The following is a 13,389-nucleotide window of genomic DNA, read 5'->3' as shown; positions in this document are numbered from 1 at the left end:
GATAAAGTGTATTTCTGAAAATGATGCTGTAGGTTATTCCTGTTCCCAAACACCTGAAAAGTATTTCCAACTTTCCCTAATGAATTTACGCTGGGAGTAACTGACGTTGATTCTAGCTATTTATTAAACCAGCAAATGCCAAATTATCCAAGGTAAGCTAGTAACACTCCACAAACCACAGACAGTAACATGGTAACATGGTTATTCTGATTAGTGATCATTACCTCTGTCTTTTCCCCGTTTTTCCTCCTCTTCTCTCCCTCCTTTTCCTTCCTGGGCACCGGATGGCTTTGGTCTTTCTGACATGATAGTGTCTGTTTGAATTAGATACCATTAATCGTGTCACACACTTATCAATCGTATCAATGTCACTTAAAGACGCCACAGTGTGTGATACGGAGGGGAGGGGGGCGCCGGGCAAAGCAAAAAAATATCCCTTTTTTAATAAGGTTTGCTTATTTAATAAGCTTTTTATTATTCTGAGATAATAGTGTAAAACAGTAGTAAATCCATATAGTAAAAGTCAAAATTTTAATTTCCCCCTACCCATTCTACCCCTTTTAAATAGACGGCACCCCTGGCATTTTCCTGTACTGCCTATGCCATGGGCCACCCTGATATACAGGGTTCAATTCAATGTATTTTTATATAGCGTCTTTCATTACCGAGTCCAAGGTGCTTTACATGGGCATGTTGGGATACATTCCTGCATCATTTATACAGAATATTTCAAAAACACAGAAAAGAGAAGACAAAGAAATAAAAGAAAGAAAGTCAGATGACAACGGACAACTGGCTGCCCCCCCCCATACTAACAGTATAGAAAAAGCTCTTACTCTGCTCCAATATGTCACCCAGCTCACTTCCTGCTTGGGGACCTGAAATAAGGAAGAATTTCAAATTCATTTCTGTCTTCAGCATCAGTATCTAACAAACATCAGCATTTCCCATATAATCCTATACAATATGTTAATTTTTCGAGAGATTAAAAAGGTTACAATTTAGACAAAAAACAAGAAAGGTTAAAAATATGATTACACTTCTGCAGGTCTTCATTCAGTCTCTCAGCAAGGTCATTCAGGGTCATATTCTTCAGGATTTCAAGTGTGACTTCAATAGCACCAACTTCCATGTAGTAACTTATCATCATGTCGGCGAGGTCTGTTCTATCCAAGTGCTTTACCTGACCCCTGGGAAGGGGCTTTAACTCTTTATACTTCGTGCGATTCAGTTTCCATTTAAACTTCTTCAGCTCATCATCATCGAGCTCCTTCAGATAATCCAGCAAGAGGTCGGCGAGTGAGTTCTGAGTCTGCAGAATGTGGGAGATGAGTCCATGAGACTCACACACATGCACTGAACTTTCCGTTAACAGAAGGCAGTTTTCCTGCTCACAGTCTTATGTGGCTGCTGAAGACACCTGCTGTGATTTTTCATTACTATAGGAGACACACGTCTGTTTATTTCTGCCTTATTTAACCAGGTTAGTCTCACTGATTTTAAAAATCTCTTTTATAAGAGAGACCTGTCCAATATAAAGAGTTTAAATTTAAGATCCAATAGAGCACATTAAAACAATAGGGTCAAAATCAAAACAGATTACAAACATCATGTTTAGGCAGCATCTAATATCATTATACATATTTTAGATTAAGTTATTCTGTTCCAGCCCGTCTGTAACATTTGGTGTAGGGTGGTACGGAAGTAATATAATTATACATATTTTAGATTAAGTTATTTTGTTCCTGCCCGTCTGTACCATTTGGTGTAAAGCGGTACGGAAGTAATATAATTATACATATTTTATATTAAGTTATTCTGTTGCAGCCCGTCTGTAACATTTGGTGTAAGGCGGTAAGGAAGTAATATAATTATACATATTTTAGATTAAGTTATTCTGTTCCTGCCCGTCTGTAGCATTTGGTGTAAGGCCGTACGGAAGAAATATAATTATACATATTTTAGATTAAGTTATTCTGTTCCTGCCCGTCTGTACCATTTGGTGTAAGGCCGTACGGAAGTAATATAATTATACATATTTTAGATTAAGTTATTCTGTTCCTGCCCGTCTGTACCATTTGGTGTAAAGCGGTACGGAAGTAATATAATTATACATATTTTATATTAAGTTATTCTGTTGCAGCCCGTCTGTAACATTTGGTGTAAGGCGGTAAGGAAGTAATATAATTATACATATTTTAGATTAAGTTATTCTGTTGCAGCCCGTCTGTAACATTTGGTGTAAGGCGGTACGGAAGTAATATAATTATAAATATTTTAGATTAAGTTATTCTGTTCCAGCCCGTCTGTACCATTTGGTGTAAGGCGGTACGATACGGAAGTAGTCTGGGGAAGAGCACTGCAGAGAGGGAGCTTTTTATCTGCTATGTTCAGCAACTTTCAGCTGAAAATCGTTACTCAGCTTAAGCTTCCCTGCCTTTCAGTGTCTGGTATTTATAGACAAAATGCATCAGATGCCAAAATACTGTAGCCAAACCTCTTGGTGAGCCATTGCTTAGACAATTATGCACTGTAAAAAAAAAAATGTTCAGCCAACTCAAAAATTCAAGGCAAAATGCTGCGATAACATTTTTGAGTTAAGTCAACTCAGTTACAAAAGTTCAACAAATTACCTATAGACAGAGGTTCAGCTAACTTTGACTTAAGAGTTAAGGCAACACTAATACAAGTTAGATTAACCTACACTGTAAAAAAAATGTTCAGTCAACTCAAAAATTCAAGGCAACATGCTGCAATACATTTTTGAGTTAAGTCAACTCAGTTACAAAAGTTCAACAAACCTATAGACAGAGGTTCAGCTAACTTTGACTTAAGACTTAAGGCAACACTAATACAAGTTAGATTAACCTAGGTACAAAGTTTCAATAAACTTAGATTGTTAAATTGTCAACACTATTTTGCAAGTTCTATTAACATAGGTTCAGAGGTTTATTCAACTTTGTTTGAGGAGTCAAGTTAAATTTAAATAAACCTGCCTTGTTTAGGTGACATTTTAAGAGTTACTGTTTTCATTAACTTTTTTAAATAGCAAGATTCAACTGTAATATTTCAAGTTGCCTTGTTTAGAGTACTAAAAAACATATTACCATTAGAACCTACAGGCTAAAAAGGAAACATTGGATCAACTTAAAATATTTTTTTTCAAACTTTTTTCAAGTTTGGTTAATATAATTTTTTCAAGTCAGTTCAACTTAAAGTAGTCAAGCTAATACATTAGATTTTTGCACTTAAAACCAATAAAACTGCTCATTCTCAACTAATAAATATAATTTGAAAGAACTAAATAACCCAAAAGCCAGTTTACTGCAACAGTCCACTTTATTACAACACATTGTTGCATCCTTGCATAAATAGCTATAAACAAGATACAGTGGCCAGAAACAGTACCTTTGGTCTTTAGACCACAACTTGGATTGAAAACCAATGAAATCATTTTGCTCATTTAATATTCAGATTTTCATTAAGCTTAATTTTTAGAAACCCACCACAATTGAGGATGGTATGGCACTGATATTAGTCTTTGCCACATTTGATAGCTACTGCTTTTGGTTTGATGTATATTAATTGGTCTAAGTGCTGTTATTCTTACGTGTATGCATCCCCCAAGAAATCTTGTTGTGCTTTGCAACACATTCTTTCAAAGTATATCAATTACGGAGGTACATACTGCATGGTCTGGATGCATTTCCTAGAGGGTCTTGGCTGTGAATCAAAGCGAAGCAAATCATTTTCCATATCGTTTTCTTTGAACCATAGAGGATACTCCATCTGAACTACTCACTGGCAAGCAGACTAAAACCATTTATGTGGTTTTTGTTCTCTTGCCCTATTCATCACAATCATGGTGGATTAAAAAAATCTTAAGTCAAAGACAGTACTGTGTCATACTATGCAAATATACATCCAGCACCATTGGTCTAAAGGGGAGTGGGTGGTACCAGGAGCTGCACAGAAACTGTCCTGAAACCTTTCCAAATATGTTAATCATCGAAGGGCGGGACCTGCAATCAAATACACCACTACAACATTAAAATACAAATCACTCGGGAGACACACCCAGTACGTTTCCTAGAGTTTTTCATCTGTCTTGATATCAACATGCTATAAAACCACCAAGACCACAGCTCTCTAACCTCTAAGATCAGTCAGAACTGAGCCAGCAAAACTTCAATATAAGAAAAAGAAAAAAAGCTGCAAGGTCCTTTTTGGTCAGAGTCTTTCTCATGATGGTGGGTAAATCTGTGATGGCTCTTCTGATCCTCATGATTTCTTGTGCGCATATTAAAATGGGGCAGCTAAAAAATTAAAGTTGAACACATTAAAGAAAATTATACATCAATCCTACGTGAAACTTGTGACACTTTTTTCAGTGAGTTCTAATGGTAATATAAGTTTTTTATTACGCTAAACAAGGCAACTTGAAATATTACAGTTGAATCTTGCTATTTAAAAAAGTTAATGAAAACATTAACTCTTAAAATGTCACCTAAACAAGGCAGGTTTATTTAACCTCCTGAGACCCGACCTATTCATTTATGTCCATTGTAGTGGACATTGTATTTTTGCATTTATTTTTTCACTGATGTTGGGAAACGTATTTATTCCTGTTGTGCACTAAAGAGGACATGCTGTGAAATTAAAATAAGAATAAATTAGAAAAAATCTAAATTGTAAGATGTCTTATTTCCTCCAAAGACAAATAACCTACAATTGAAGGACACTTTTTTCCTTGGGTCTCAGGAGGTATTTAATTTGATTCCTCAAACAAAGTTGACTAAACCTCTGTACCTATGTTAATCGAACTTGCAAAATAGTGTTGACAATTTAACAATCCAAGTTTATTGAAACTTTGTACCTAGGTTAATCTAACTTGTATTACAGTGTTGCCTTAACTCTGAAGTCAAAGTTAGCTGAACCTCTGTCTATAGGTTTGTTAAACTTCTGTAATTGAGTTGGCTAGCTTAACTCAAAAATGTTATCGCAGCATGTTGCCTTGAATTTTTGAGTTGGCTGAACATTTTTTTTTTACAGTGCAGTCCTCGGTCTTTCGGAGTGACGACGTACAAGATACTGTGCTGTACAGGTGCATAAAGGGACAACCACCCAAACAGGGACTTGAACCCTGGACTCTCAGATTAAAAGTTTGATGCTCTACCGACTGAGCTATCTAGGCTCATGTCTGTAAGTGAAAACCACATCATCAGGTCCTTGTGTTCACCTAATATGAGCACGTTGCGTAACTTGGTGCAGGTTCCTATGAATGACTTAAAAACAAATACAGTATAAAAATAAGGGAGAACAGAAAGCTTCATTTTACTTGTGTTCCCATCCTTACATTTCCAAAGGATGATAAGGTGGGGTCTGTATTACAATTCTTTTTTGTTTTGATGCAGTAAAGTTCTGAGGATGGACGAGGAGACAGTCACACTGCCAATAGGACACGGCTGTCAGACTTAAGGGAATAAATGTTTTTGACAGCTTCGTCTGCAGCTGGAATATAAAAGATCTTAGAACCCTGAAGACCAAATACAGACGTTTCCTACTTATTTCCTATAGGGCCAGCGTGTGGTTCGGGCAAACCTGGTGCCACACCACTAGAGTTATAACAGTTTTGTGCAACTGCCTCATGCTGCCATCTTGGTACATTGCCAGTGTTTTTTTTTAACTACACATTCTACAGTACATCATAATACACAGAGAGGATGGAAGTTATCATTGAAATTACAAAAAAAAAACAAGGCAACATGAAGATTAGACAGAAGCAGGAATGGCTTATATCTCTATAATTGTATTTAAAATGCGTATTTCAAACACAAAAATATATTTTATCATTTGTATTTGACTTATTCAGGAAAATGATTGTCATTTTTATCTAAATACTTTGAAATTAAATTTTGAAAATACAAGAAATACTTTCCCCTTAATAAATGCACGATGACGTCATGTGCGCAAAATGTTTGTGTTACACAAGGAGGACGTTTTGGTTTTTAAACATTTTCATGAATGGCCAATAGCTGATCACTGGAGTTGAAGCCAAAGACTTACAAGCTCCATTCAGGGCTATTCGTGTTTAAAGTTTTTAAGATGTGAAGAGTGAAGCGCTTAAATGTTGTTTGTCGTTTTCATTTTAAATGTTGTTGTTTGAGTTATTTCCATCTGTGGAGCAAAAAAAGGAAGCAGTATCATCAACTGAATTACAATTATGGAAAAGAGAAGAGAGTCCAGCGGTCCATCAAGAGGTGGGATGGAAGTGTAATGAATGGAATGGCAATGGAAAATGAGAAGACCGGAGGCTGGAGGAAGATACCAACCATCAGAGGCTTGAGAGTCCACCAAGGGAAGAAGAGGCGTCTCCGGGACGACCAAAGGCAGCCTTGCACTGCCCAGACAGATGAGAGAAGAAGGGCACAGAGCCGGGTTGAGTACCACAGCGCTATGGAGAATCCCCCAACACTAACTGCCTGGGGAACTTCCAAGCAGCAGAGCGGCCCCCAGCAACCGAGGATAGAAGAAATAGGAAGATCCTGGCAGGAAAAAGGCTAAATGATTTTGAGGTTTGGAGAAAACTGGACAATGACTTGGCACTCCTCTTGAAGAACTCTGTCAAAGGCAAAGTGGGAAACATAGTGACCATCTTTAGTGATATCATCTATGACGAATGCCTCAATAGGTGTGGTCAAACTGGGACAAAGGAATGCATGTCCAAAGCTAAGAGTAGAAGGGAAAAGGAAACCCTTCAGCTGGAAAAAGAACAAAGAGCAGTACGCAAGGCCAGGCTAGTTTCAGTGTTTCCTTACAGAGCCATACCTGCTGTGTACTATGCATTTTGCGTCTGCCTGGCCCAGGATGAGTAAGACCTCCAAATTCCTATTGGCAATGAGGCCTCTTATTCAAATCTATTTGTCCACTTGCTGACCATGCCCTGCTATCATTTGGCTGTTATGAAAGAAAAGTCACACTAAGCCTGGGTAGTTTCTTCATTACAGTGAGATTTGTGAAATTCATATATGAGATACATGTAAGTGCTACAGCAGAAACGTTTTGTTCATACATTATTTTGTATTTGTAAAATGTCTTTATTAGAAACTGTAGAGTATGTGTTGCTGCGAGTACTATCCCCACAGGGAAACTAATAATGAAAAGCTTTTAACCAGGTCAGTAGGTCTTAATGAATGAGTAGCCTATCACTTTCAGAGGGCATTAAAATGAAAAAATGTTAAATGAAACATTTTGAAATAACAACAAAAACAATAATAATAATAATTCTTATTATTGTACAATAATGATAATACCCGAGAAACCAAGCACAGCATACAACTCAGATTCGGAATTTAATAAATTTCATTTAAATTAATAGTTTAATTTCAGAGCCAATGGCCGAACAAACAAATACATTTAAATTATTACCATTTTCTTAGTTAAATGAAAAGCTGAAAACGTTCTTGGAGCTTTCCATTTAGAATAAAGTCTACTGGACTCTATTGAAACAGCATCCCCCATTTATGTGGCGCGGATCCTGCGAATAAGAAGCTGGCGAATAAGTAGCCGACTTCAGGTACCCCGTCGTCATCGGTGCATTAATATGGATGTGAGCCAGAGCATGTGAGCGGAGTGGAGCGGCGACAATTTCCGCTCCTCGCTCACGAGGCTATGGCTGCGCCCGCTCCTGCGCTCTAATTCGCACTACGCCGCTCCGCTCAACACCGCTCCTCGCTCCACTAAAATTTCCTCCCGCTCCAGTCATATCGCTCCAAGCTCGCTCCTATTTAAAAGAGGGACAAATAATCTGCATGCCTAACAAATGTCACCTTAAACCGAAGCCTTATATCATAAAGAAATATGAGCAACGGCAACATTGTCACTCAGAACAGAAAATATTTATTTTTAAACAACATATAGGCAACAACGGACAGGTTTGGCAATGGCATTCCACACAAAAATAGGCTTAAAATAAATTAATCTTGTGGACTTAATAGCCTAAAGAATATACAGGCTAAGCATCCACGTTTTAAATTCCTCAATTGTTTTCTGTTGATGCTGCTGCTGCGTCTCCCTATAAAATTAAATTTCACTGACAGCGTTACACTGTAAAAAATGTCCGTAGATTTAACAGTAAAATACCGTATAAATGCTACCGGATAAAACCATATTCCACAAAACATGCGATAACCTTAGAATTTACAGTGAAATACCGTAATTAGTTTTACAGAGTAAGACCTTACATTTCACAGTTAAAAACATGAAAATATGGTTTATTGCAGTAAAATTAACAATATACTGCACTGTAATCCCGAATAAGTAGGCAAAACTCAAAAAATTTGAGATAATCAGTTACATCAAATTTTTTAAGTTATGAAATTTCCAGTTTTAAGTAAACAGAAAAATCTAGTTTTGAGTTTGTTGTACTCATGCAAAATAATTTGTTCTTACTTAAAATACCCAAGTTACCCTGTTTATACATTTTGAGATCAATTAATATTTTTTTTAATATCTCCCAACATTCACTTGTTCACTTTTTTTAAGTGTACTTATATATTTAAGTTAACTCAACATGAAAATGTAACTTAAAGCTGTTTAACAATGTTCTTATATTTGACTGCAAGTCCCCATGGGGAAACTGCCTTTTATGTCTCCCTCAACTTGCTCTTTGTAAGTAAGTTGTCCATGAAGGGCAGCCACTCATGGCTGTGCCCAGGAAGCTGGGGGTTAAGGGCCTTGCTCAAGGACCCGCAGACATGCTGAAACTGGATTTGAACCGGTGGCCTTGTGATTATTGGCACACAGGCTTAGCCCACTGAGCCATACAGAACACATGGACCCTGTTGTTTGAGTACAAGAACTTTTATAAATAAATTACAAATATCAACTCTAAACACAGAAAGCATACAATAGGTATTTTAGACATCCAGAAATTGTGCAAATGTTGCAAAAGTAGTCAAGTAGAAAACAATTTGAATAGTGGAATATAATCGTGTGCATTATATGTGTGTATGATCAGCAGGGTTTAAATATGAGTACAGTCAGTCAATTTCAATACATCTATATTGTACAGCACAATTCTATATACAGTACTATATGCTATATACAATATCTATACAGTATCTAAGTAGTATTGCATTTGTAAAATGCAACTAGAAAACCGCTTGTCTCATGCTGTCTTGCCATGCTTCCCCAAAGATAATACTTGTTACAGTTCGCATCAGTTAGCATAGCACTGCGCTAGCAGACCATAGCTGCTCTGGGTAAAATTGTTCTAAAATACGTTACACAGCAAATGTGCCAGTGTTAAATTAACACTGCATACTGTTTATATTGGCCCACAGCATTCAGTGTTACCTATAATACTTTACAGTGTGCAGTAAGTTTTGTTTTTACAGTGTTAATATTTATTAATTCATATAGTGTTCAATTGACAACCTAGACTGTTAAGTCACCAGCTCCACATATTAGCCCCATTTCAATATGCACACAAGAAGTCATAAGGATCAGAAGAGCCACCCCAGATTCACCCACCATAATGAGAAAGACTCTGACCAAAAAAGACCAGCTTTTTCTTGTCTTATGTTAAAGTGTTGTTGGCTAAGTTCTGTCTGATCTTGAAGATTAAAGAGCTGTGGTCCTGGTGGTTTTCCACTGATTTGTGGTTTTATATATGTTGGTGTCTGGTCAAAGAAAGTTTTGTGGAGACGTACAGGACATGTCTCTAGAGTGATATGTATTTTAATGGGGTGGGGGTGCATTTGATTGCTAGTCTGGCCCTTGGATGAATATATGCGGAAAGGTGTTAGGACAGTTGTGATACCCTTTTCTTTGCAGTTCCTGGTACCGCCCACTCCACTGTAGACCAATGGTACTGGATGAATATTTGCATAGCATGACACGGTACTGTTTTTGACTTAATAGATTATTTTTTTCAATCCACCGCGATTGTGATGAATAGGGCAAGAGAATAAAAACCACAGAAATGCCACTTGTGTGCTTGCCAATGACTAAATGAGATTAATTAGCCTATATGCTTTGACTAAAGGCAGCACTAGGTGGGAAAGAAAAGGCTATGGGAAAATCAATATATTTTCTTTTTTCTCCTTTTCTAAGCCTGGGCTCTCTAGGTAAAGTATCCAGATCACATGCACCACTACAGTTAAGATTGCAGCACAAATACACCGCTCAGACCAACTAGCATACACAAGTAGCAAAATGTGGTGAAGACTAATATCAGTGCCATACCATCCTCAGTCGTGGTGGGTTTCAAAAATTAAGCTTAATTTAAATCTGAATATTAAATGAGCAAAATGATTTTATTTGTTCTACCATCACAAGTTGTGGTCTAAAAGCAATAAGGCCACCACCCATTCTGGCTGCTTTAGCTGAAACACACTCCAACCATTACCAGAGCTCTCACCTTTTCACAGCCCTGTTAAATAATTGTTATGCGGTTGAACACAGGCAAGTTTTGTAATCTGTGTTTGGTGGCTGGTGTTATACATTTTACACACATTAATACCACAAACAGTTCATAGATGAACTTAACTGGTTCTTTCTTATACAAATACAAAAAACCTATTAGTCATGCTTAAATGAGAAAAGGCAATGTTGGTCTAAGTCTTTCTTATTATGGTGGGTTAGTAAAACACAGCAGCTGAATGCCCAAATGAGTTCAAATGAGTGCATATTAAAATGGGGCAGACATGGGCCACCCATTTTGTACTTGTGTGCCACCCATATTGGCTTGCAATCCAGGAAGAGGTGGCGACTTACTGACTTAACAGTCTATGTTGTCAACTGAACACTATAAGAGTTTTAAGAAATATTAACACTGTAAAAACAACACTCACTGCACACTGTAAAGTATTATAGGTAACACTGAATGCTGTGGGCCAATATAAACAGTATGCAGTGTTAATTTAACACTGGCACATTTGCTGTGTAACGTATTTTAGAACAATTTTACCCAGAGCAGCTATGGTCTGCTAGCGCAGTGCTATGCTAACTGATGCGAACTGTAACAAGTATTATCTTTGGGGAAGCATGGCAAGACAGCATGAGACAAGGGGTTTTCTAGTTGCATTTTAAAAATGCAATACTACTTAGATACTGTATAGATATTGTATATAGCATATAGTACTGCACTGTAAAAAAGCCAACTTATGAAAAGTTATCTAGATAAAGTTTTAAAAGTAAACTGAACTAAGATATTTTTGTTTGAAATATTCAGAAATAATACTTAGTTTATTCAACAAATATGTTGCTTCAATGTTAAAAAACTGCATAATACTAAAAATGTTTTGTTGAACTTACATTAAAATGTTAGTTTTGCGTTAAAGCGTGCGTTTGCGTCTTGTTGGCCCAATCGCATGGTAATTTGAAACTTCAACTGCGGGGATTAGTGAAAGGGCAGCATCGTGCCAACAATTCACTTGTTTCTGCCGAGTTACAGGTGAGTGTCAATCATTTTCATGATCGAATAACTTTTTTTTTCATTTAATATGTGATGTGCTACCAAGCTAACTACATAATCTGTTTTACTAGTGTAGTGTTGATTTGAAACAGCGTGCTGGTTCAAAGCAGTCCAGCATTTCTGCCAAATCATAGGTAAGTTATGTATTAATTTTTTTTTATTATCATCTAACTTAAAGTTATATTATTTGACGTGTAAGCTTGGATGTTGGTGTCCCAAAATAACTATCTATTCGAATGTAGCTGCTTGCGGGGTTATGTTAGCTTTTTAACTAATTTAGACTTTTGAATGCTTATGTTTGAACAGCGAATTTGTCATTTATTTATTGAAAAAAAAAATACATGAGTATTGCAATGAGTTCAACGTGACGTTTGCTAGTCATATGCATTTGCAAAACAAGGAATATAACGTTAACTTTAAGTCCTGTCTATCCGGATGCCTGTCGGCACTGTTTAAACGTTGCGCGTATTCTTAACGGTTTTAACAGTGGAACAGACAGTGAGAACTAAGTATATCAAGAACATCGTGTGACATTCAGGCAATATACATCACTTGAGACGTTCGGTTACCTCGACTAAACGGCCAATAAATTGTATTGTGGCGCTGGCTATCCAGGCCAACTTAACTTACCTCAAGACAGTTCGCTAGCTGGAAATCACATTTTAAATATGTGAAATGGCTGGAAAAAAAAGTTTTTGCAAATTAGTAGTCCAGAAATGAAGACACTTTTGGACAAGCTGGATGACCAGGTACTCTTTAAGATTCTTTAATATACAATACACATATTTAAAATACTGAAGTACCTTCCTGAATAGGGTAATTAAAGCAAGTTTGCATATCTTTCGTCTGTGTTGTGTGGGAATCTAATTGAACTGGTGAATTTTAGGAATAATTGTATAATAATTATAAACTATATAATTGTTCCCCACTGTGAAAGCACTGTGCAATTAATCACAAATGATCCTTTTTACTCTCAATTTGAGATCCATTTAATCCATAAGACTTATAAGGCGGTAAAGCATCTGCACCCTTTGTAAACTTTCTTTTTTTTTCCAGGCCAGTGATATTGTCACTCACCGAAAAAGAGCAGCTCTTGAGGGACTGCCACTCATTCTGCGTGAAAATTCGGCTTTCTTGCTCAAGATGTGTCTGGTAAGTTGCCCTTTTCATACCTTATTTGTAATTTGTTAGCATGCTTAGTATTACATTTGTTCATTTTCTTTGCACATTATAAAAATAATAATTAGGGCTGCAAGCACCACCATTGCTCAAACCCTAATAACAATAAGTAATTATGTTTACATGTCAATTAATGCCCCCTCCTATCACTTAATCTCCTAGGACGTTGACCCTGAAGACCGCAGCACCAGAGGTGTAAAGATCGGAATCCTCACTGTGGTTGAAGATGATGTTGGCACTCCTGCTTCACTGGCCACTGTGATCAACCATGCAATAATCCTGGAAGAGGCCATTGTTCTTCAGGAAATTCCAGATCTGCCTGAAGCCTTTGCTTACTTGTTCGGTCTCTTGTATGCACTCAATATGGAATACCCAAAAGAACTGAAATATACTTTTGAAGTCATTCAGAAAATCTTTATGGATCTTGGTGATACCTGCTCTGCGAGAGTCCAGTCACTAAAATCAAAATTGTTGTAGCTGACCATTTTGCGGATGTTATTGGAGCTATGGCAAATGGGACAATGATCTTTGCAATCAAAATTTAGTAGTACATACTGATTTATTACAATGTATAATTTGGTTCAATCTTTGCACCCTTAAAGAATACTGAATCTTTGAGTTTTGTTTTTTGTTTTTATCTGGCTGTAGCGGTACAAGCTATTTTTTTTTCAGATACACTTACATGCAGTAAAATAGTTCATGCTATACAGTATATGAATCATACTTTACTA

General features: G+C 36.9%; 1 protein-coding gene, 1 long non-coding RNA gene and 1 other non-coding gene across 6 annotated transcripts in view; 1 reads left to right on the top strand and 2 right to left on the bottom strand.

Annotated features, from left to right (window-relative positions):
* The window catches only part of LOC111842340 (uncharacterized), a 37,598-nt gene extending 35,070 nt beyond the window's left edge, over window positions 1-2,528 (bottom strand). For 2 of the 3 annotated variants that reach the window (XM_072706630.1, XM_072706632.1), the window contains exons 1-4: window positions 2,498-2,528; window positions 1,039-1,312; window positions 837-878; window positions 225-314 (exon numbers count right to left, since the gene is read on the bottom strand). In XM_072706630.1, the coding sequence (XP_072562731.1) occupies window positions 225-314; window positions 837-878; window positions 1,039-1,312; window positions 2,498-2,512 (421 nt within the window). In that variant the 5' untranslated portion in view covers window positions 2,513-2,528. Of the gene's footprint in view, window positions 1-224; window positions 315-836; window positions 879-1,038; window positions 1,315-2,497 lie in introns of those variants that run through there. The other variant, XM_072706631.1, reaches the window with a different exon arrangement.
* A 2,593-nt stretch (window positions 2,529-5,121) lies between these two features.
* Window positions 5,122-5,194, bottom strand: trnak-uuu (transfer RNA lysine (anticodon UUU)). Its single transcript has one exon. It is a non-coding gene; the product is annotated as a tRNA-Lys (tRNA).
* Window positions 5,195-11,168: 5,974 nt separating this feature from the next.
* Window positions 11,169-13,183, top strand: LOC140582430 (uncharacterized). 2 transcript variants are annotated; one of them, XR_011985400.1, is made up of 4 exons: window positions 11,169-11,458; window positions 11,551-11,613; window positions 12,536-12,631; window positions 12,821-13,183. It is a non-coding gene; the product is annotated as an uncharacterized lncRNA (long non-coding RNA). The 2 variants fall into 2 exon arrangements; XR_011985399.1 differs by having other exon boundaries at window positions 11,169-11,613.
* Window positions 13,184-13,389: the final 206 nt, after the last annotated feature.

Source organism: Paramormyrops kingsleyae, chromosome 24, assembly GCF_048594095.1.
Source record: "Paramormyrops kingsleyae isolate MSU_618 chromosome 24, PKINGS_0.4, whole genome shotgun sequence".
Lineage (NCBI taxonomy): Eukaryota > Metazoa > Chordata > Actinopteri > Osteoglossiformes > Mormyridae > Paramormyrops > Paramormyrops kingsleyae.
The sequence above is the reverse complement of the archived record's forward strand: the minus strand, read 5'-3'. Positions and strand labels throughout refer to the sequence as shown.